This window comes from Vipera ursinii (genome assembly GCF_947247035.1).
Source record: "Vipera ursinii genome assembly, chromosome: 9".
Taxonomy (NCBI): domain Eukaryota; kingdom Metazoa; phylum Chordata; class Lepidosauria; order Squamata; family Viperidae; genus Vipera; species Vipera ursinii.
Window position 1 is genome coordinate 16,726,584 of NC_139523.1, and position 21,325 is coordinate 16,747,908.

Below are 21,325 nucleotides of genomic sequence, written 5' to 3' on the forward strand. Positions count from 1 at the left end.
CAAAGGCTTGGTGGACTGAAACACACACAGGAGTTCAGCCACAACTTATAGAGCTGTTTGACACATTTTTATATCCTATCCCCGACGCAGATTCCCCCCTTCCCTATCACACTCAACGCCCCTTTCCTAATCATCCGATAAACTTTCCAGACCGCCTAAAACCACTGTCCTTCCCGTGTTCCAGGAAGCCCCTTTGTCCATATCCTATCTTTCACCATCTAATTTTCTGTTAGCACAGTCGTCTCCTATAGTTGTTTTGATATTTCCTATTGCAATTTGTAACTTCTGCTTTTCACATTTGTACCTGTCAATACTTAGATAAGATATATATTATTTTTGATCTTCAGTTGGCTTCTGCTTCAACCTTTAGGCTCATTAGAAATGTCTGAATTAATACTTTATTCCTTTCAATTCCTGCACTGATCTTTTTGTTGAAATAAAGATACAAATGTACCAGGATAAGTGGACAGCTGCAAGCCATGCCCTGGAAAAAGCCAGAAAAAAATGCAACCAAGTTTTACATTTCAGAAAGTCAGTTGCAAACGGCACTTTAGGGAAGATTTTGGATAAACAAGTAAACTGTTGAACAAGACTTAGAAATCACCTCCCAACCTGGTTTCCTCCAGCTGTGATGGACTACAGGCCAACCGTGAACTCCTGAATTGATCTGTTCATTGCCCAACTCAAATTTTGAAGGGGCTATATAAATTTCAAAAGTAAAATTTCATGGATTTAATTTGAGCAGCAACATGTCTAAGATTTTCTTCTAAACAAGTTAGATCAGTTTGGGCTGCTTGATGTAGTTTTTGGCAGAGAACCGGAACATTCACCTACCTCTCCCCAACTACCAAAGCTTCTCTGCCAGAAAGTAAACTTTTCCATCCTGCTACGTCAGCAAAGAGTTTGTCAAATGACAAAGAGCTTAGTAACAGATTGAAGGCTTGTAAATACTATAATATAAAGCTTGACAACACCCAAAACCTCAGCTACATTTTCCCTTCAAATAATATACTGCTGAAATATTTTCTAAGGATTCTGCTAAGCTGGAAGAGATGCCAAGTTTTGATGCTAAGTCGGTTCCTCTAGTAAGCCATGAGTCAAAGAACATAGGGGAGGAGAGTAAAAAGGCTGACGGATTGCCACAGCTGCACCTACAGAAGAGAAAGCAGATCTTCGGTGCTTGTTGGCCACGAAACCAAAATGGACTTTTGGAAGATTCTATTGCTGTTGATGCATTGCAGAAATGTAATGGCCACTTCAGGTATTTTCCAGGGTTTTTTTTTATTGAGAAAGTTGTCTGTTTAAAGAATGGCAATTCGATGATAAGTTTTAGGAGGCAACACTAGAACAGGATATGGGCACCACCCTAGGAGCTTCTTCAGAAGTTGCCACTAAATTATTGTTTTAATATGACAGAAGAAGAAGATTACACAGAAGTAATCGTATTCATTGTTTAATCGATTTGCTTTTAGCTGTAACCTTTCTTCTGGCATATCAGATGAAGAGAAACCGGCTTAAGTTCTGCGCTATTGCAACTGCCACTCAGTTGGCAAAACAGCCTTTTAAAGATTTAGTTGCAAACGCTAATCTTTACTATTTGTTTCATGTTTTATATTTGGCATGAAGAGACTCCATTTGGACATGTGTCTTCATTTTAAGGGACTGATCTGTGTTTATAATTAACTCGGTCCATTGAACTCATTTGAGCCACACATACTGTAAATCAAGTCAAGCTGAGGGTCGTCCTTGCCCCATCCATTCCTTGACTTATAGTGCTACTTAATTTTTGGAGGGCGGCTCAGGCACACCACTCAAAATCCAAGAGAAAAAAGTTAGTTCAAGACAAGAGGATGAATAATTTTGCAGAGTGGGCTTGACAAGCGTGGGACAAGCTTGCAATTACATGGGAACAGTCCTAGACATTTTGCTGTCTGCAATAAGGAACATTGGTTCTGGGGAATACAAAAACTGAAACAAATATTGAACCATTTTATTGTGAATTTTCTGTCTGCTGATGCAGGTTCCTTCTGGCATATCTCAGACCTTCATCTTGACCCAGAGTATCAAAAGTCCTCCGATCCCTTGAAGGTGTGTCCATCTGCTGGCACTCAGCCAGTGATCAGTGCAGGAACCTGGGGTGATTACTTGTGTGACTCTCCCTGGATTCTTATCAACTCTTCTATTTATGCCATGAAGAAGATTCTTCCTGATCCAGACTTTATTCTTTGGACTGGGTAAAAAAAAATAGCATGAGTCCTATGCCATATAGTAAACAACAAAACAAACTTTTATTTAACCCCTTAGCTGCCTAACCATTCAAGAATGGCTGTTCATTCATTCTCTTAATAATTTACTTGAATATGATAACCATTCAGGATTCCCGTGCAAATATCTCAAGAGAGATAGCTTGTCTATTTATTAAATTTATATACCACCCATAGTTGCATGTTACCTGTGATGGAAGACATTTTTTAAATGAGGTTGAGAATAAAACAGAGATAATGGATTGGAATACCTACATCTACTGTATGTCTTTGTAGATTTCTATCCCTTTTGTCTCCTTAGGCTAATTTCAATCATAGTTGAGACCTGGGATATATACTTATTTTATTCTTATATGTAGCTTATCTAGGTTTATGCTTAGTATCTGTGGGGTTTACTGGAATGTGTTTTTGCTGTTTTCTAGAGATGATACTCCTCATGTGCCAGATGAAAAGCTGGGAGATGAAACAGTGTTGGAAATAATAAAAAAGCTGACTAACCTAATCAGACAAGTCTTTCCAGGTATAAAATAGTAGAATAAGTGGGCAATAACAAGCTAAGTCCTGTGAAAGACCACAACAAAATGCAGCATTTTACATTTTGTATAAAAGTTAACATGATACATTTAATATAAGACCTATGTACTGGAAAGAAAACATAGACAAAAGGGTACACATGTGATGTTTTTGTGAAGTTCTTCAAGTGTTCTGGTGCAAAGTTTTTATTAAATTGCCATTATTATGGTTGGTTGCACAGCCAGATGTTTAGATTACGTTATTAGCACAATCTTAGAAAACAGAGAAGAATTTGAATATTTCCATTGGGGTACAAATATGTTGGATATCACCTTAGCAGAAAAATTGAATGAAAAAATATTACAGTAATGAAGATGATGATTTTTATCCCGTCTGGTTTTCATGTATTATGTGCAACAGAAACATAATGATTGTTTACTAGCCAATTCCATATTCCTGATTAATTAAATCATATGTATTTTGCTTTCATGTGGTCTTCATTGTCCTGAAAATAAGATTATATAAGGTTCCGAAAAGATGTAACATGCACTTTTAGAAAGAAAAATCTCATAGTCTAAATTAGTACTAAGCAGCAGGAGCAGAATAGCCTTCCCATACTGCTTTATTCCAAATGTTTTGAGGCTGCAAATTTCAAAAATCCTAGCCATCACAGAGGTTTCAGATTTTGCAAGAAAATAACAGAATATTTGTCTTTGAAGTTTACTGGAAATATGTTGAGAAAGCAGCAGCAAGTACAGACAAGATTGTATATACTCTTCTCTCAGGTTTCTCCAAGAAATATGTTCCTATTTCAGGATAATGGGAAGAATTTACATATGCCAATATATTTCTTTAGGGGGAAAATGTAGCCAATTCTCCATAGTGTGACTTGGTGCAGACAGCATAGGAAATCGTAGCTATGGGTTCATATGGTTGTTTGATTTTTCAGATATAGCAGTGTTTCTCAACCTTAACCACTTTTAAGATGTGTGGACTTCAACTCCCAGAGTTCTCCAACCAGCATGCTGGTTAAGGAATTCTGGGAGTTGAAGTCCACACATCTTAAAGTGGCCAAGGTTGAGATACACTTGAGATATAGAGTAGGTTCACTGTGGTTCAGAATCCTTTTTGCTTTGGCTTTATATATGTTCAGCTCCATAAGTACATGAATTTACCATCTGATAAAATTAAAGTACCTTCCTGGTTAATTTCAATCTATGGCTTGATCTCCTTGTTTGGTGATTCTCCTGTCTAGGTCCACATTTTGTAAATTAATGTAGTTTCAGATAAAAGTTATACTAACTGTGATTACTCTGTGCCTAGGAATACCATCTCTGGTACCCCTTTTCAGAGCTTGATTGAAAAAGGAATTTTGAGTCCACGCATCATAGGAAACCATTATATGACCTCTTTGTCAACTCCACCATTCAGATTTGTGTGTAAAGATTTATGCTTGTGGCTTAGCATCAGATCAATCTAGGATGGCTAAGACAAAACATGGCTTAGTGTGGTTTGCTTCTCCCTACTGTGGGACATTTTTTTCACAGCCAGCTTTACTGTGTTCAGGGACAAATCGGCTTGCTTTCTTATACTATTCTCTACCAAGCTGTGTTCTTTCCTGCTTCCTTCAGATACTCAGGTCTATCCAGCAATGGGCAACCATGACTTCCACCCCAAAAATCAGCTTCCAGCTGAGGAGAACAAGATCTACAATGCAACAGCAGAACTATGGCGCCCCTGGCTTAAAGAGCCCTCCATACAGAAGTTCAGAACAGGTATGTGATGGCAGATTGTGTTGTAGCATTTTCAATTGGCCCTGAGAGACAGTACTGAAATGCAGTTGACACACAAACACACACACACAAATGCTTTCCTCTGAATCTATATTAATTTTGCCCTGTACACCACCCTGAGTCCTTCGGGAGAAGGGCGGTATAGAAATTAAATTTATTATTATTATTATTATTATTATTATTATTATTATTATTATTATTATTATTATTATTATTATTATTATTATTACATAAGGGGCTATAAGAAAATGAACTGGAGTTAGTAGCCCATTTAAAGAATCCAGTTGACCAACTTAGCTGCTACCTACCATACATTTTCTGATCCAAACTGATCTATTCACTGTTTTGCAGGTGCTTTTTACAGTCAGTTGCTGCCTGGTCTTGGACCAAGGAGGCGAATAATTGTCCTCAACACCAATCTGTACTATGAAAGTAATAATTGGTCCATGAGTCTGGAGGATCCAGGAGGCCAATTCCAGTGGCTGCAAACTCTGTTGACCAAGGCATCAGAAGCAGGAGAAAAGGTTTCTTTCGGCTGCCTTATTTCCTTGCTTTAAACAATACTTCTAACCCTTTCGGGGACAGATAATTATAAGCAGGATAATGTCTCAACTCAATTGCAAAAATACATTCAGCAGTATGACGCTATTTTTTTAAAAATCCCATTTATATCCCGCCCTTTTCCAAAGACTCAGGGCGGCTTACAATCTAAGAAGCACAAATCAAATGTGCTTAGCAGTAGCCTTCATTCTATGTATATGCCTGCTTATTAGGGCTTTCGGCCCCCCCCCCCCAAGCAGCATTATTACAAAGTCAGCTTATTGCCCCCGACAATCTGGGTCCTCATTTTACCTACCTCGGAAGGATGGAAGGCTGAGTCAACCTTGAGCCTGGTGGGACTCGAACCTGCACTAAATGCAGGCAGCTGGTGTTACTCAAGGAGGCATTAGCCCACTGCTCCACCAAGGCACCACAGGTATACCTCTGGAATGTCAACACATTTCAGTAATGTTGTGGTTTCAAGAGGGAATCAAAGGATATATACGTAGTTAAGTCACAGACCATAGTTTAAGCTATAATTAGTTGGGTTTACATTACATGCTAAGCCATAAGCATGGTTTGATTTCTAATAATGAAAACTGGACAAACATTTTATAAATATATTAAGCCACTTTACGACATAGGGTGGTATGTATGAATCTAGCCAAAGAGAGTATGAATCATAGATTGTAATATCAGCAAAGGGCCTTGGAAACTATTAAGTCCAACTTCCTTGTGCAGTTTAGGAGAAGGGTTTGTATCAAACCTATTCAGATTGAACCAAACTAGTTGTAGATTAATCACTTAAAATTTCTATAACGGGATTTCCAGGTCTATATAGGATGAGAGAACATAGCTTGAGAGAGGATATTGGGAAAAGCAGAAAATTGGAGCTAGCTCTGTTTTTGGCCACCCCCTCCAAAGCATTGATCAGGCTAGCTGATGATCCTGGGAGGGGAACGCTAGGAAACTGTATCCCGGTCTTTAGTGTGTCATTTCCCCCTCCCCCCACCTTAACTATCACTTGTCTTATTTATCCCAGGTCTATATTATTGGGCATGTTCCTCCTGGTGTCTTTGAAAAGAAACGAGGCAAACCCTGGTTCCGTAAACACTTCAACCAAAGATATACAGAAATCATTCAGAAACATCATGCTGTAATTGCAGCACAATTTTTTGGGCATCACCATACAGATAGCTTTAGAATGTTCTATGATAACACAGGTACGTCCTCTGGAATTCTCTGAAGGTATTCCAGTCTGTAGAGCAACAGGGTTGTGGGGCAAACGTACTTTACAGGAAGGCAACTATCAGGACTGGATCCTGCTGAAAACGTGGCAACTGACTAAAGATGTCATGTGTCTTACAGAACCTGACAACTGGACAAAAATGTCATACAATTTAGAAATATAGTTTTTAAAAAAGTCTCTTTAAAAAAAAGAGACTGGAGAGTCTGAAATGGTATGGGGTCTCCTGTTTGCGCATGGGGTTGGACTAGAAGACCTCCAAGGTCCCTTCCAACTCTGTTATTTTGTTATTCGACAAAAATTCCAGTTACCTTACATTGGCGGCCAAAAAAAGCCTAGAGAAATGAAATAATGTTTGCCCAGGGATGAGCTCTGTGCCAGAATCCACCAGCAATTAGTATATTTCACAAAAGGAGAGCCATAATTGAATGGCTGTGTTATTTTCCAATCCCTACCCATTTAAGAGAGAGAGGGTGCCCCAAAAGCGAATGCAAGTTTTGCATTGCCAAAGGCAGTTCCTTGTCTTACCTGTCAATTGATACATTATTGGGACTTGAATGCCACTATTCCAGTCTGCATATCACTCCTTGCTCCATCATGGATTATATCCTGTTATGGTCTGGCATGGAACTGACAACAACAATCTGTCCTCAAAATTAAATGTGTGTCTGTGTGTGTTTCCTCTTTTAGATTCCCCGATCAGTGTCATATTTTTAGCTCCAGCAGTTACACCTTGGAAAACAACCTTGCCAGGCGTGCAGAATGGAGCCAACAACCCTGGGATCCGTGTTTTTAAATATGACCGTGAGACTCTGCTCGTGAAGGTAGAAAGAGAATTCCATTTATATTTGTCTCCATGAATTAGGGCGCTTGACCCAGAGGTGATCCGTGTATCCACTGAGGGCAAATTATTTTGCCCACTAGAAATTTCTAGCTGATCTCTATTGAGGTGGTTTACTGTGACTCACTTGAGTCCTATTCATATTGACAGCCTTGGGAAAGGACAGGGGAGACGCTGTAGACTAGAGAGCCGAGCAATAGTCATGAGGATCCTGCTGATCGTCAGAAGGATTAGGGCCTGATTCAAAAAATCCTGAAATGCAATTTTAGTTTACTTGGCTGACTGAGTATCCTGCCATGGAGAACCCAGTCATGTCCTGGTTGCTGCAGCACAGGAAAATCAAATGAAGAAAGGTGGAGAGTGGCTTGAATCTCCTTTTCAGCTGCCTTAACAAGAGGGCAAAGGAAATTTATTTTTTTATTTTAATTCCATTTACATCCCGCCCTTCTCCGAAGACTCAGGGCGGCTTACAAGCTTAGCAGTAGCCTTCATTCTATGTATATGCCTGCTTATAATGGCTATCTGTCAGGTGCAAAGAATCAGGACCACTAGTTGGGTTGTAGCATAGAGGATTTATTCAAGCTTATACACAAGAATCTGATCAACTAAAGTTCGGTATGAATTAGCTCGTTAAGAATTCAAGAGGGGTTGGACTTGGAGCACTTGTGGGAACACAATGACTCTAAGCTGATGATGTGTTTAACTCTGCCCCCGTTCCACCTGTTTTTCACCTACACTATCTTCATCAAGGTTACACATCAGGCTGCAAAAATCTAAATATCCAGTAGATGGGACCAAAGAGTTGGGTTCTCTGTATTTTTTTGCTATTGCATAGTTATCTGAATTTCTGCAGCTCAAACCTGTAGCTCGCTCTGATCAGTTTTAATATAGATTTCTTAGTATTTCTTCCAAATGTTTTCTGTTCCTTTTTTAGGATATAGTAACTTACTATTTAAACCTCACTCATGCTAACATGGGTACTCCAGAGTGGAAGAAAGAATATAGCCTGACAGAGGCATACCAGATCCTGGATGGTTCTGTTCACTCCATGCATCTGCTTCTGGAGAAGCTTATGAAAGATGAAGGCCAGCTTCAGAAGTACTACCGATATAATTCAGTTCAGTACGATAACACATACTGCGATGACAGCTGCCAGACAGATCACATCTGTGCTATCAGAGAAGTTGACTTTGAAAGATACAGTCAGTGTGTTACAGCCAGAAGTGCTGCAGCTGCAACACCAATTCTGTACGTTTTCTTACTTTGCCCCACAATGAGTCTCATTACTTTAGGCCTCTTGGATGTCTTGAGCAAGCTGGGCCACAAATAGAACCACGTGGATTCCACAAGAGTAAAGAAGAAACATAGAATGGAAACTAATCAAGGAGAGAAGCAACCTAGAACTAAGGAGAAATTTCCTGTTAGAACAATTAATCAGTGGAACAACTTGCCTTCAAAAGTTGTGAATGCTCCAACACTGGAAGTTTTTAAGAAGAGACTGAAAAACCATTTGTCTGAAATAGTATAGGGTTTCCTGTGCCAGCATCCTGAGAATTTAGACCATCCATTTCTGATGAATTTTTGAACTGCAAACTCATCTGAACATCATCATCATATCAAAGTTATTTTTTTTCTTGCATTGGGAGGGTGCAAGGTTTCCCTTGGAAAAACCAAACACTTAAGTGACAAAGTTTCTAAGAGTAGCAGCGTCATAAAAGGGTACTTCCAACTGATGTTAGTAAAAAAGGAGAGGTTGTGATGGACTGTCCCAGAGCATGGACTTCTCTTTTAACACCCACATGAAACTGCTGGTATCAATACATTGATACCAATTTTATGTCTCCACTCCAGGCTGAATAAATGACATTGTGGAATTCTTGATTTGATATCTTAAAGCTATAAAGAACTGGACTCAGTGAAACAGGTTCAACTGAAAACAGTAGCGTTATTATTTATATGCCAATGTCTTCAGTTGCATAAAATGTGTAGAAAAATGTAATATGTGTAAACCAGCACAATCTTTTGACTGGAAATTTTTATCTTCTGCTGAGGGCACCCTGGAATCATAGATTCAGTAAAATTTCAAAACATTCTTCAACTGGGTTTTTACTGCCCAAAATTGAGGGGGAATTTTCCTTATATAGAACCTTAACTTTTAGGAAGTAAACATGCTCTTCTAGAGAGCTGTTGCTGAGAAGTCCACTTAGCAGCTCTGTAATATGGTTGGTTTTAGGTTGCAGACTGTTATATTTTTAGAGCTGTAATCCACCTGTGACCCAAGCAGTAAATAACATTCAAAAGTCCACATTAGTAAATAGATAAATGTGGTTGGGTTGGGTTGGTTTTGACTTGGTACAATGTTTTGGGTGTGATCTCATACACTGTGTTTGTGAACCCAGCTATGGGAGCTAACAACAAACTATAATGAAAAAAAAGTATTTTAAGTGGACTGTTTGCACATAATGCTAATCCAAATTCACATGTATGTTTTAAAGGAAATAGGCAATGGAAAAATATGTGGGCAAGGAGAGGTGGCTTCTACTTAACTGTTCTAAGAAAAAAAACCAATAGTGTCCAAGCACATGAATCTCAATGCTTCAGTTGTTTCATTTCCTATTTTATCCTATGTCTACAATGCCATAAAAGCAATAAGGGAAGACTTGTGTTTTGTGACATAAAATTTCAACTCAGTAGAAAGGCAGAACTTGAACAGAGAAATAAAAAGTATACATTCAAAACTATTAATCTTTCTGCCTACAGTACACCATGCTACCATGTCCAGATTTTCATATCTGGTAAGCCATTTTGATTTTTTTTTGGGGGGGGAATCTGGTGTGTTGTTTTACAAATATTATTAAAGGACCCATGGATCAATTTTCCTTACAGTGGCTAGAGCAGGCAAGCTTTTAACTTCAGCGACACACACACACACATTTGTTGACATAATGGAACTTAAATAACTTAGGGTAAATATTGAAGACTTTAATATTCTACATGGAATAATAGAGGAACTTAAAGGCTGAGTCAGGATCAGCCATTTCACAGCTATTGTTTAATGTTTTTTCAGGTTTTCACAGAGACAAAGCAAAAGTCAAGATATCCTGGAACCTGAAGATAATATTTACATGTAGGGCAGAAGAAGTTACTTGCACTTATTTTCTAGTCACTTTGACTGTTCAATTATAGAAAAAGATGTAATATAAAAAATGAGAGGAGGGGATATACCAATGCTCCAAAGTAAATAAATAATCCTTAAATCTTTTCAACTGATTTATGTGGGAACTACAGTTGTACTTTGAAGTTTGTGAACCTTTGGAATTTTCATAGTTCTGCATAAATATAGCCTAAATTTTAGGCCCTAAAACATGGTATGTTCTCCATAGAAAACCCCATAATTACAGAGCAGTTCTAGGCATATTTTTCTGACAACTTATTAACTCCAACAATGTCTTCAATGGATTTTAGCCTTGAATGTGTTTAACTTGGGCTTTTGAGCGCTGATAAAAAGGAAACAAGAGTTGAGGGAATTAACTTTTTAATTCCAGCACGTGTCGAACTGCATGATTCAAAATACTTAAAAAGAACCCAGAATGTAGAAATTGAAAACAATTAAATAGTCATGAGAGCCATTGGTCTTGCAACAATTAGGCATTTTACATTATTACTCATCCCATGAAAAAGGGAATAAAAACACTAGAGTGCGTGAGAAAGTGTTTAGCAAGGTCCGGAATTTACCTTATCCAATTTTTTCTTGCTGGGAACTCCAACTTTTCTGTCGTGATTTCTTAGCTCTGTTTTATAGCTTCGTATTCCACGAACCTCTTTCTCTCTCAGTATATGCATATGTATGCGTATATATGTATATACACACAAACACATTTATTAGCCACTCAACTCTTAATTGAATAAACCCAGACTGGAGGGGGGGGGGCTTAATGGGTATGAAGTCTCACATTAACACTTGGCAGAGCCTTCTTTGTACAGATCAAAGAGGAAAGGGTGGACTATGGGCGTCTCTGTCGCCTTGCAAGAAGGCGCGTGATATCACAACGCTGGAACCTGAATCGAAGATATTCCCGCCATCTTTTGCACCACAGCTCCAGATGCAAAAAACCGGCCTCATTGCAAGAAAAAAACAAAAAAATAAGTCACCTGCCTCAATGCCAAACAAAAAGAAAACCCATCTGACAAGTTTGGCGTATCTGGCAGACGCAACCCCGGGATTTGCAGCCGACGTGTGAAAGGTGTGTCGACCCAACCTCGCTCGACGCCTCCCTTTCAAGACGGTCCCAGCAACCCGTCTCGGGGTCAACCAGACGGGAGGATGGCGGGCTACCGTCTTGGCCTGTTCCTTCCAGCCGAGAAGGGAGGCCCGCTTCCGAGCCGGGCGAGTCGCGGGTGGAACTTTCTTCCCACTGGGTCCCGCCTCTCCTCCGGGCAAAGCAGGCCCGGCGGCGGGAGAGGCGAGGCGGGGAGGCCACGCAGCGCCCCGGGCGTCCTGCTCCGAGACCCTCCCCAGCCGCCGCCGTCGAGGAGACGAGGAGAAGCCCCACTTTCCTCGTTCCCTCCAGGCGCGCCGGGAGGGAGCGGAGCGGGGGCGGGAGTGGTCCGTCCCGGGGCGGGGAAGGGGCGTTTGCAAGCCCGGAGGAAGAGCCGCTTCCAAGGGAGCCTGAAGGGAGGGCTCCGAGGGGGGATCCCGGCGAAGTTTCCTAGTTTACGCTTCTCTAGAAGGCAGCGGCGCTTCCCTCCTCCCAGCAACCCGCCGTAGGCGAGGCCTCCTCCGAGGTTTTTGGCCCCTCGAGGCCCTTTCCCTGCCGTCCACCGGGACCATGACCAGGACCGGCTGCACTCCTGGCTGCAGCCTTCCCCAGCCGCCCCCTTTTCGCTTTCTGGACCTGGCCTTTGCCCTGGTGGGCACCCTCGCCTTCCTGCTGGACTTGGTGGCCGATGTGTGGGTGGCTGCCAGTTACCTCCGAGCCGGCCACTTGCTCTGGGGCGGGCTGGTGCTGGGGCTGCTGCTGCTCTCCTCCCTGACGACCCAGTTCTTTAGCTGGGCTTGGTTCCGGAGTGACTCCGATAAAGAGGGCCTCTCCCAGCCATCCCCCTGGATTTCGAAGCTGCTCCATCTCCTACAGCTCGGCTACCTGTACAGGTAAGAAGAGGAGCAGGGGTGCTTCTGTTCATTGACCCGGGCGGTTGCACACAGCACACTCTTCTCCTAGGGTGTTTTACACAACATAGCTAAACAAACAAGCTTTTCCATCACACCCTGCCAGCCTGGCTAAACTCCTTTTATCCAAATGCCAGAGTCGACATCAAGCATCAGACTTTCAAGTAACTTTGTTGGCTTTGTTTAGATCAGGGGTCAGCAACCTCAAACAGTGAAAGAGCCACTCGGAACCGGTTCCCTCACAAAAGGAAAAACCGGGAGCCGCAAAAAATATGTGCGCATGAGCGTACATACGCGCATGTGCAGAACAGGGTTTGACTGAAGAGTGGAGCCAAGGCGAGATATGCACCTACCCTGCATATTTGAATTGATTGGTTGAACTTTTTTAGTCCCACTTTTTTTTTTGGTGGACTGCACATGGCAGAGGACTGGGAGCCGCAGGAGATGGCTGAAAGAGCCGCATGCGGCTCCGGAGCCACGGGTTGCGGACCTGTGGTTTAGATGGACGCAGGCTCAAGACATAAGTTGCAATGATGGGCTGACAAGAACTTGGCCAAAGTAGATAAACACGAATTAGCCTACTGAGTTAAGCTAAGGAAGCCATAATGGCTGCATTAAGAGTGAACTGAATTGTCCGGTCAATTACACTATCTTGCATATTTCCTGGAACGAGAAAAAAGGTGAAGCCTGTTAGGAGGTATTACTTTTAGGGATCCTTTAGAATCTCCTATTAAAATGTTTTGTTGTATACTCTAACATCATAGAGAAAGTACTGGTTGATGGATGTTTTGACCTGCCAGGCTCACTGTGGCAGCTCTACACAAAACAGTCCTTGACTTGCAACCACAGTTGAGTATCAGAATTTCTGTTGCTAAGCAAGGTGGTTGTTAAATGAGTTCCACATAATTTTACAACCTTTTTTGGAATGATTAAGCAAATTGCTGCAGTTAAGTGAATCACTCAGTTGTTAAACGTGTCACCTTGGTTACATTGATAAGATTACTATGCAGCTGGCAGAAAAACAGAGTGAAACGTGCGTAGCTGACAAACCCTTAAAAAAAACGCAGTGACAAAATGAATCAGGCTTCCCCTATTGACTTTGCTTGTCGGAAACTAGCTGGAAATGATGATCACATAACCCTGGGATGCTGCAGCCATTGTAAACACATGCCAGTTATAAATGCCTGAAATTTGATCACTTGACTATGGAGATACTGCAGTAGTTATAAATGTGAGGACCAGTCATAAGTCACCTTTCTTTTCAGTTCCATTGTAACTTCAGTCACTCAACATATGGTTGTAAGTCAAGGACTGACTAAATAAATCCCCTAGGGCAGGGGTAGGCAACCTCGGCTCTTTTATGACTCATGGACTTCAACTCCCAGAATTCCTGAGCCAGCTCAGGAATTCTGGGAGTTGAAGTCCATGAGTCATAAAAGAGCCGAGGTTGCCTACCCCTGCCCTAGGGGCTGCTGTTTGAGAAATGTTCCCATTGCATGCTTTCCTAATTTCAAATCTTGCCTTAGACACTTCTGCGTTGCCTTGTTCAGGTGTCTCTGTGTCCTGAGGGTGGGTTTCCAGGCATGCAAGATTGAAGATGCAACAGCAACTCATCAGGCCTTTGCCATTTTCCTGTCACACGATGTCAGTCTCTTGCGCCTCTTTGAGACCTTTCTGGAAAGTGCACCTCAGCTCATCCTGGTGATCTACGTCATTCTACACACCAACCAGGCTGAGATATTTCAAGGTGAGTGCCAATTGGGAGGGGCCAGTTTTGGAGGAATGTGAGCTTCTGCAGGCATAAATGCCTGTTATTTGCAGTATCCATTTTATTTGTAAACCACTCAGTCATGTAGGTGAGAAGGACAGTGTAGAAATTTGATAAATAAATAACTAAAATCCAGCAGCGGATGTCAGCATTTTTGTGGCCCAGATCTTCAGCCTCTGGGGAACCCAAGATTTGTAGACATATAAAAACAATGTGGAGAAATAACATCAGATTAAACTTTATTAATTTGTTCAATAAATTGGAAAAAGACATTCAAAATCAAATCAAAATCCATCCACCCACACATTCCCTCACAAAATAACAATACAAGATAGATCTTAATATTAATTAATTTAAGATTGAATCTTCAAACTGTCGTCAAGGAATCAGACCTGAATCAAGGACTACATGTATGTTTCTTCTTGATTTTACTGTCAATATGTATAACAGTGCGAAAATAGGGAATTCACTAGAAATGATAGTAATTTAAATAATTGAAAGATTCCTGAGTTACAAGGAGTAGATTTTTGCTGCCCGCTTCAGCATCGATACTTTGATGTTTGTAATGGGGGCGGTTTTTCCTTAACCTGATCTCTGTTTCCACTGCCTTCTCCCTTGTTTTCCTTGCAGTACTCGGGATTTGCACATCTTTTCTGTGTATCACCTGGGCCCTCTTGGATTACCACCAGACCCTGCGCAGCTTCCTGCGGGACAAACACAAGTTGGCCTTCTTGTCTTCAGTCCTCTACTTCCTATGGAACTTCCTGCTGATGTGTCCTCGCATTCTCTCGTTGGCGCTCTTTGCAGTAGTCTTCTCAGGCTACATTTTCCTCCACTTCCTAGGCATCTGGTTGGTCATGTTTCTCTGGGTCTCCTTGCAACAGACAGACTTAATGGAAAATGCCACCTTTGAGTGGTTTTATCGAGCTACAGTAGCTGTTATCCTCTATTTTTGCTGGTTCAACGTGGCCGAGGGGAAAACGCGCCACCGCTCAACTATTCACCACACTTTCCTTTTTGTAGATAGCGTCATCCTTGTTGTCTCTTGGTTGTGGTACAGAATTCCCTCAAGCTGGGATTCCCAAGTGTGTCCTGCACTCCTGGCTGCCATGGTCTGTTATGCCCTGGGCATTTTCTTCAAATGCATCTACTACAAGTGTTTTCACCCCACTATGAAAACTGTACCCCTTAGTAATTACGATGAAGTAGACATCAATGATCGTGGGTATGGAGATGTTGCTGTGGTCCAGCAAATGGTTATAGAACCCGTCATCAACCATCGGACATATAGACTCTCCCAGAACTTTTTTGCTGGCTCTTTGGCAGAAGAGACTCAGTACCAAAGGAATGGGACTGTCAGTGATATCTATCTATGAGCCTCTATGCCCAGGGCAACCAAGACAAGACTTTAGTTGAATTAGATTCAGAAAACATTTGTACCAGTTTGCCTATTGAAGCCTTGCCTATATTTCTTCCAGGTTTACACACAAAGGCCAAACCAAATAAGCGAGGAAGGATTTTTTTTTAAGTACAAGGTAGATGTTACCAACTTAGGCTGATGGCACCTTAGTTCACTCACAGCAAAACACTCTTGTCAGCTTTTTCTGCTACCTTTTCAGGGCAGATTTGCCTTTCCTTTGCTGCTGCTTCTCAACTGATGTGTTGGATGATATGCAAGTGCTATCCAGTTAAGAGATGTCTGGGGGAAAACTAAGAAAAACCATTAGTATGTTTTCCAAGTTTTTAAAAAAAAATTTGTTTCATGCAGACCTTCACATATTTCTGTTCACTTGATTTGGAGGTCACCAGAGCAAGGAGAACTGTTTGTGAATCGGAGAAAAAGGAGACATCAAAGGTGCAACTGTCCTCTTGAAGGGAATCTTTAGCAGAGAGGTGGAAGATATGAAGCAACATCAGTAGATATGGCTAAACAGGGCCTAAGGTGAAGAATGCTAGTTAGCAAGTTCAGATGTTCCATAGGCACATTATTATTGCTTTTGATGCCTCTAATTCTGGATTCTGTGACTTGCACCTTATTGTGGATTGCAAAAGGTTCTGGTGCACTTTTCAGACTTTACACTTTTAATCTTAAATCCAGGCCTTACTTTACTGTACTTGGCTACCCACCTGCCTGTGTTCTGATAATATGCTTCACCAGGAAAAATCAGTTGAAATGGCCTTTGTCACATGCTTCCCCTTTTCTTTGATGTGCCCATCAGAGGGGCTCCAAACTCACACTTCTACTTTTAACTAGTTCTTGTCATAGTATCTGAACTACAAAACTATACAAGGTTTCTATGGTTGTCACAGTTTATCTGGAAAAACACATAATCCTTAAAGCATAAGCTATAAACTGACTTTAACATACCACTATGAAGATGAACTGTAGTTTAGAATTTGGTGTAGTGCTATAGTTCATGGTGATGAGGCTTTTTCTATCTCGTTGAGATGAGGAAGTTCGTACACTTGGCAGTTCACAGTAATTATGTTTTGATACAGGGACTGATGGAATAGAATTCTCAAACATCTGGAAGACATTAGGTTTGATTTGGTTTCAATACAACATCTGAACTAGCTAGAATAGCTTCAGTCCTTCCCCTCTGTTCTATTTGATTTTGGCCACCTGTGCCCAAAGAGTTTATATTTCAACAGTTTTGAGAGGACAGCCCTTGTTCCAGTTTCCAGGTTTATCTTGAAGGGAAGCTTGGAAAACGTGCCTAACACTTCTTTCTGGATTTAGCTCTCTTCCTATGCCTTATGTGGCTAATTTTAAAAAAAGTCAGTGTTACTTTTAAGGTTTTCACAATTACCGTATATGGATCAGGGGTGTCAAATTTGCAACATCACCTGACATGTTGTGACGTATCGTAACTTTTTTTTCCATTGCTGGCCATGACACATCCAGCCCGCGGGCTGGCAGTTTGAGACCTGTTTTAGATTGATTGGAATCAACAAAATATATCTGGCAGAGATGTGCATATTCTGTTTATTCCAGCTTCCAACAGAAGTTGGAGTGCAAGGAATAGCAAAGCACTAGGAAAGGATTTAGTATACAGAGGCATTTAAAAAAAATTCAAAACCCCACCTGCTTTTCACTTCAGAAAGTAGATGTATTAGTCGTAACCTCTCTCCCTTCTTTCACTAAACTCTCCCAGTTTATTTTTTCCCCATATATAGTAATGCCAAATTCAGTGTGAATTCAGTGCAACTGTTAATTTATTGCCACTTCTGAAATGTTTAGACTGAATAAAGTATTTCAGTTTCTGTTCATCTGTGCTATTTGAACAGCGCCTGCAAGGGGTTAGATCAGGGGTGTCAAACTTGCAATGTCATGTGACGTGTCGCGACCTATCGTGACTTTTTTCCCATTGCTGCCAACGGGGTGGGAACGGTTTTGCTAGGATGCATCCGGCCCGTGGGCCAGCAGTTGTGACACTCCTGGGTTAGATAGTACATCTAGAAAACAGTGGTAACTAAATACGTTGTCCGTTTGTATGTGCACTATGTTGGTTGGGACTAGAATGCCATTAAGTTTTAAAGAGAAATTAGGTAAGCTTACAACTTCCAAGATGGGGTGCAAGTCCATTTTGTCTTCAAGGGCGTGAAGGGCTGCTAAAGCAATTTATTAGCAAATAAGTGAATATGACCCATGTTCTATAAAGTTCATAGAACTGGTAAATTTTGCTCCAATAGAACGGGCCAAATTGTCAGCTAATGGGTTTATTAGCATGGCCTCGACCATAAGCTGCCTGAGAAAACTGCTTTACTATGCTCAGTGTGACTTCTCAGTACCAAAATCTGTCAGTTAAAGTGCATATCCAAAACAAATGGCTACAGGTGACTGCCGAGGGTCCTGATAGAATGTAATGCTCAAAATCCAGTCGTTTTCTTCGTGGGCTAGTGCACGAGGCCATCAAAAGGTCTGAAAAGCAAGATTATTCTTACCTGTTGTTGTGGTTCAATCATATGAGATTTCATGATTTAAGTATATTGGATATATTCACAGTGAACCTTAATTGAGATTAATGATCTAGAAGCATGGGGAAGCAATATTGAATTCTGAGCAGTTTGCATAATTGGCCACTTTGGCAGGAACTGCTGTGAATCAGATTTGAAAGGCCGTAAGTCACTCATTGCTGGTGTTACCAGAGCCTAATGTCATTTTTAAACAAATGTGATCAAGCTGGCCAAGTTTATTTGGAAACAGGTAAGTAAAACCTAGAGCCTTGTTTCAGAATCGGCATCCAATTCTTGTGTGGCATTCAGCTAAAAAGAAAATCACACCCATCTAGCTTATTGCAAAGAACATACTTGGAGGCAAAAGTAAAAGGAAATAAAAGCAGTCAGAATCCTCTTTCAAAGGATCCACTTGGCCCGTGGGTAATGGTAGGGCAAAAGACATGTGGACTGATAGAGCTTGATGATTTTTAGTAGATCAGCAAGAATTTCTGATCTTCACTTATTTGGGAGAAATCACGATCCCCCAGCTATCCAAACATGTGAGCAATTCTGGGTAGAACTTCCAGGAAAAGGGGGGGGGGAAGAGAACAATTGAAGGGTTGTATAGAAAATAAAAGACTTTATTTTTTTCCAGTTCACAGGACAGTTGCCATTACATAGAACATGATATTGAAGGAATCTATATAGCCATTAATGCCCTCCAATCACTATTATAAGCACAGCTGACACCAGGATGTTGACAGGATCCTGAGGGAGAATCAGCAACTGTAACTTTTGCTTAGGGTATGCAATTGCAGTTGCAGCCTATTTCTCACCCTTGGTGGGAGATGACAGCCTCCCACATACTTAAGATGATGCATGTCCATCCACCTTTGCATTAGAAAAAAAATAGGCGTGCTTGAAAGCTAAACAGTGGGAAGGAAGGTGGCAACACACTGGTTTCCAAACTATGAAGCCCCAAGAGAAAAGCAGCCAGCAAATTCAGTGGTGCGAGAGCTGAATCGACTTTTATAAAAGTTAATACAGAAAATGTACCATTGCCCTGAGTGGTTTAGGAAACAAAACAGCTCATGTATATTGGACAGTTGGACAGGAGGCGTTACAAAAATCAGAACCTGATGCCAAAAGCTTCCCACTTGGCCAAAAGTGTTTCCGAAACCTGGCAAGGGGCTTCTTTCTAGGAAAAAAAAACCCTCTTGAGCCAGTTTGTTGGTGGCTCAATATTCACTGGCTACGCTAAGAGTGCTTAAAAAAATAGAATAAAAAGATTAACTTTCAACACGGAAGAGATGCAGGCTTACACTCACTTTTCCACGCAACAGTTGACGTTTCCAGGACTCCGGGAAGAAGTTAAGGCACAAGAATTATTTCCAAAGTCAAGCAAGGGCCCTTCAAGGCAAATGACTTCCTCACTTTTGCTGAGAAATAAAAATCTGCAGGAACGCGATTCAACAGAACAGAGGCTCATTCTATTCTGTATCTGAGGGGGGGGATCTGGGAGGGAGAATACATTTGCATCCAGTAAAATACTGCTAGACTGTCTTTTAAAGGATTTGTAAAGGACACCGGGCAACAAGGAGGCTGAGTGTCTCCTTGAGCAAGAAAACAGGAACCTTTTTTCCTAACAACTCAGTGTTGCAGCCCACCATCTGCCCCATCAATGTCTACCATTCACGTGCATCAAAAGGAATCACAACACCGCCTCCCAACAAGTAGCCACTGTTCTTATCTGCCATTTAGTAACCTAATGGTGACTTCCATTAGGTACCTTGTTCTGACCAAATCCTTGCTTCACAAAAATTGCAGTGCAAGAAATAAGAAAGAAAAAAAAGGACACTATCCTTGGCGCATGGAAAGTTGGCATCTGAAGGGGACTCCTGGACTGGCAGGCTGTCATCTTGGATCTAAGAAAAGGAGCTTTCTTATTACCCAATTATGCTGTTGCTGAAAAGAGGGGTGGCATGGGACAATTAGATTCTAGCATCTTGTCCTCCTTACTTAAGAAGTCTGCCATGTCCTAGTCAAGTGGGGCTATCTGCTAGAAAAAGAATTGGGGGACAGCCATGGTGCCTCAAGGGAATGGTTGGATGTGTTCAGTCCCTGGCTTATTACGAAAGAGAAGATCCCCATCTTCCAAACACACCTTATTTTATTATTTTTTCCTAACATATAAACAGTTCTACTTCTGAGCTTTGCAAGAAGGGAGACACGTCTGGACCCCTTTCTGTAAAAAAAAAAAGAATAAAATAAAAACAATCCGTTTGCCTTCCTTTCCGATTTAACAGCTTGAAAGAAGTCTGCAGGGGGCAAAAGTATTCTACAAAACTGTACTGCTTTTCTCTTCTTTAGTATAATACCACTGAGGGCTACACAGGGAGAAAGACCTTTGCTGCTGGAGATTCTGCACCTGGAAGTTTCCCCGTTCCCTTTGCCAAAAAAACCCCACAGAGAACCATTCGAGCACCGGAGCTGCATTGCCAAGGCTTTGTCGGCTCTCCCAGGAAAGCAGCGATGGGGGGGAAGAACCTCCGGCTGTACACTTCCACTGGCTGCATTTCTTTGTCTGGATGAAAAAGAAAGTCCCCAGACTGGTTCCTGTTTAAGCCACGAGGTGACTGCTGGGAGCAGGGCCAAGCTGCTTTGGGCCCAGGTCCTCACAGAAAGTCTAATTCGAGGGCCTGGTGAAGGGACACCAGATCTGCATGATTTGTGATTCTCCAGAACGGCATGTTGTGCTGCAAAAGAAGAGAGACCAGATTGTGAGGAATGGGACTCACTCTGGCAAAGGGGACAAGGTGGGGTGTAAAGGAAGAGGTACAATTAAGGCTTTTTCTGCATAATGAGGGGGCACGGTGGTATCAAATTCTGCACATGGGCAAGGTCAGGTTTTTTTTTCTATTTTTTTTTTTGGGGGGGGGGACTTTGGAATGTTTGGGAAGTTGCACTACAATTTGCAGCAACTGTTGCCGGAGGAGTGTGATGCAATGTACTTTGGAGGGAATGCATTCCAGAGTAGCAAGAGCAAGCTTAGTGTGGGAGGAAGAGTTAAGGCAGCTCCTCCCTAGTGGATTTCAGTATTTAATGGTGCAACTAGTCTGCTTTAGTTTGGCAAGATTTTTGTCCATAGGTGGGGAACAATCAAGGAATTATTAGGGCACAGATGATGTTACCTATTTGGGAAATGAAAAGTCTGCAAGAAAATCACCAAACTCAGAGAGCACCAAGGACCC

The 21,325-nt window shown here is 41.5% G+C and overlaps 3 protein-coding genes across 7 annotated transcripts in view; 2 read left to right on the forward strand and 1 right to left on the reverse strand.

Annotated features, from left to right (window-relative positions):
* Positions 1-831: 831 nt before the first annotated feature.
* Positions 832-9,945, forward strand: SMPDL3B (sphingomyelin phosphodiesterase acid like 3B). Its single transcript, XM_083369344.1, has 8 exons — positions 832-1,261; positions 2,021-2,234; positions 2,687-2,784; positions 4,409-4,552; positions 4,922-5,094; positions 6,153-6,333; positions 7,047-7,180; positions 8,132-9,945. Exons 1-8 carry the CDS (start codon positions 1,201-1,203, stop codon positions 8,525-8,527), a joined length of 1,401 nt encoding a protein of 466 aa, XP_083225470.1. The 5' UTR covers positions 832-1,200; the 3' UTR covers positions 8,528-9,945.
* Positions 9,946-10,918: 973 nt separating this feature from the next.
* Positions 10,919-17,364, forward strand: XKR8 (XK related 8). The gene is made up of 3 exons (XM_083369350.1): positions 10,919-12,349; positions 13,918-14,114; positions 14,766-17,364. Exons 1-3 carry the CDS (start codon positions 12,027-12,029, stop codon positions 15,509-15,511), a joined length of 1,266 nt encoding a protein of 421 aa, XP_083225476.1. The 5' UTR covers positions 10,919-12,026; the 3' UTR covers positions 15,512-17,364.
* Positions 17,365-18,692: 1,328 nt separating this feature from the next.
* EYA3 (EYA transcriptional coactivator and phosphatase 3) overlaps positions 18,693-21,325 on the reverse strand; it is a 29,578-nt gene continuing 26,945 nt past the window's right edge. For all 5 annotated transcript variants that reach the window (XM_083369341.1, XM_083369338.1, XM_083369339.1 and 2 more), the window contains one exon: positions 18,693-20,830. In XM_083369341.1, coding sequence (XP_083225467.1) covers positions 20,750-20,830 — 81 coding nt within the window. In that variant the 3' untranslated portion in view covers positions 18,693-20,749. The remainder of the gene's footprint in view (positions 20,831-21,325) is intronic.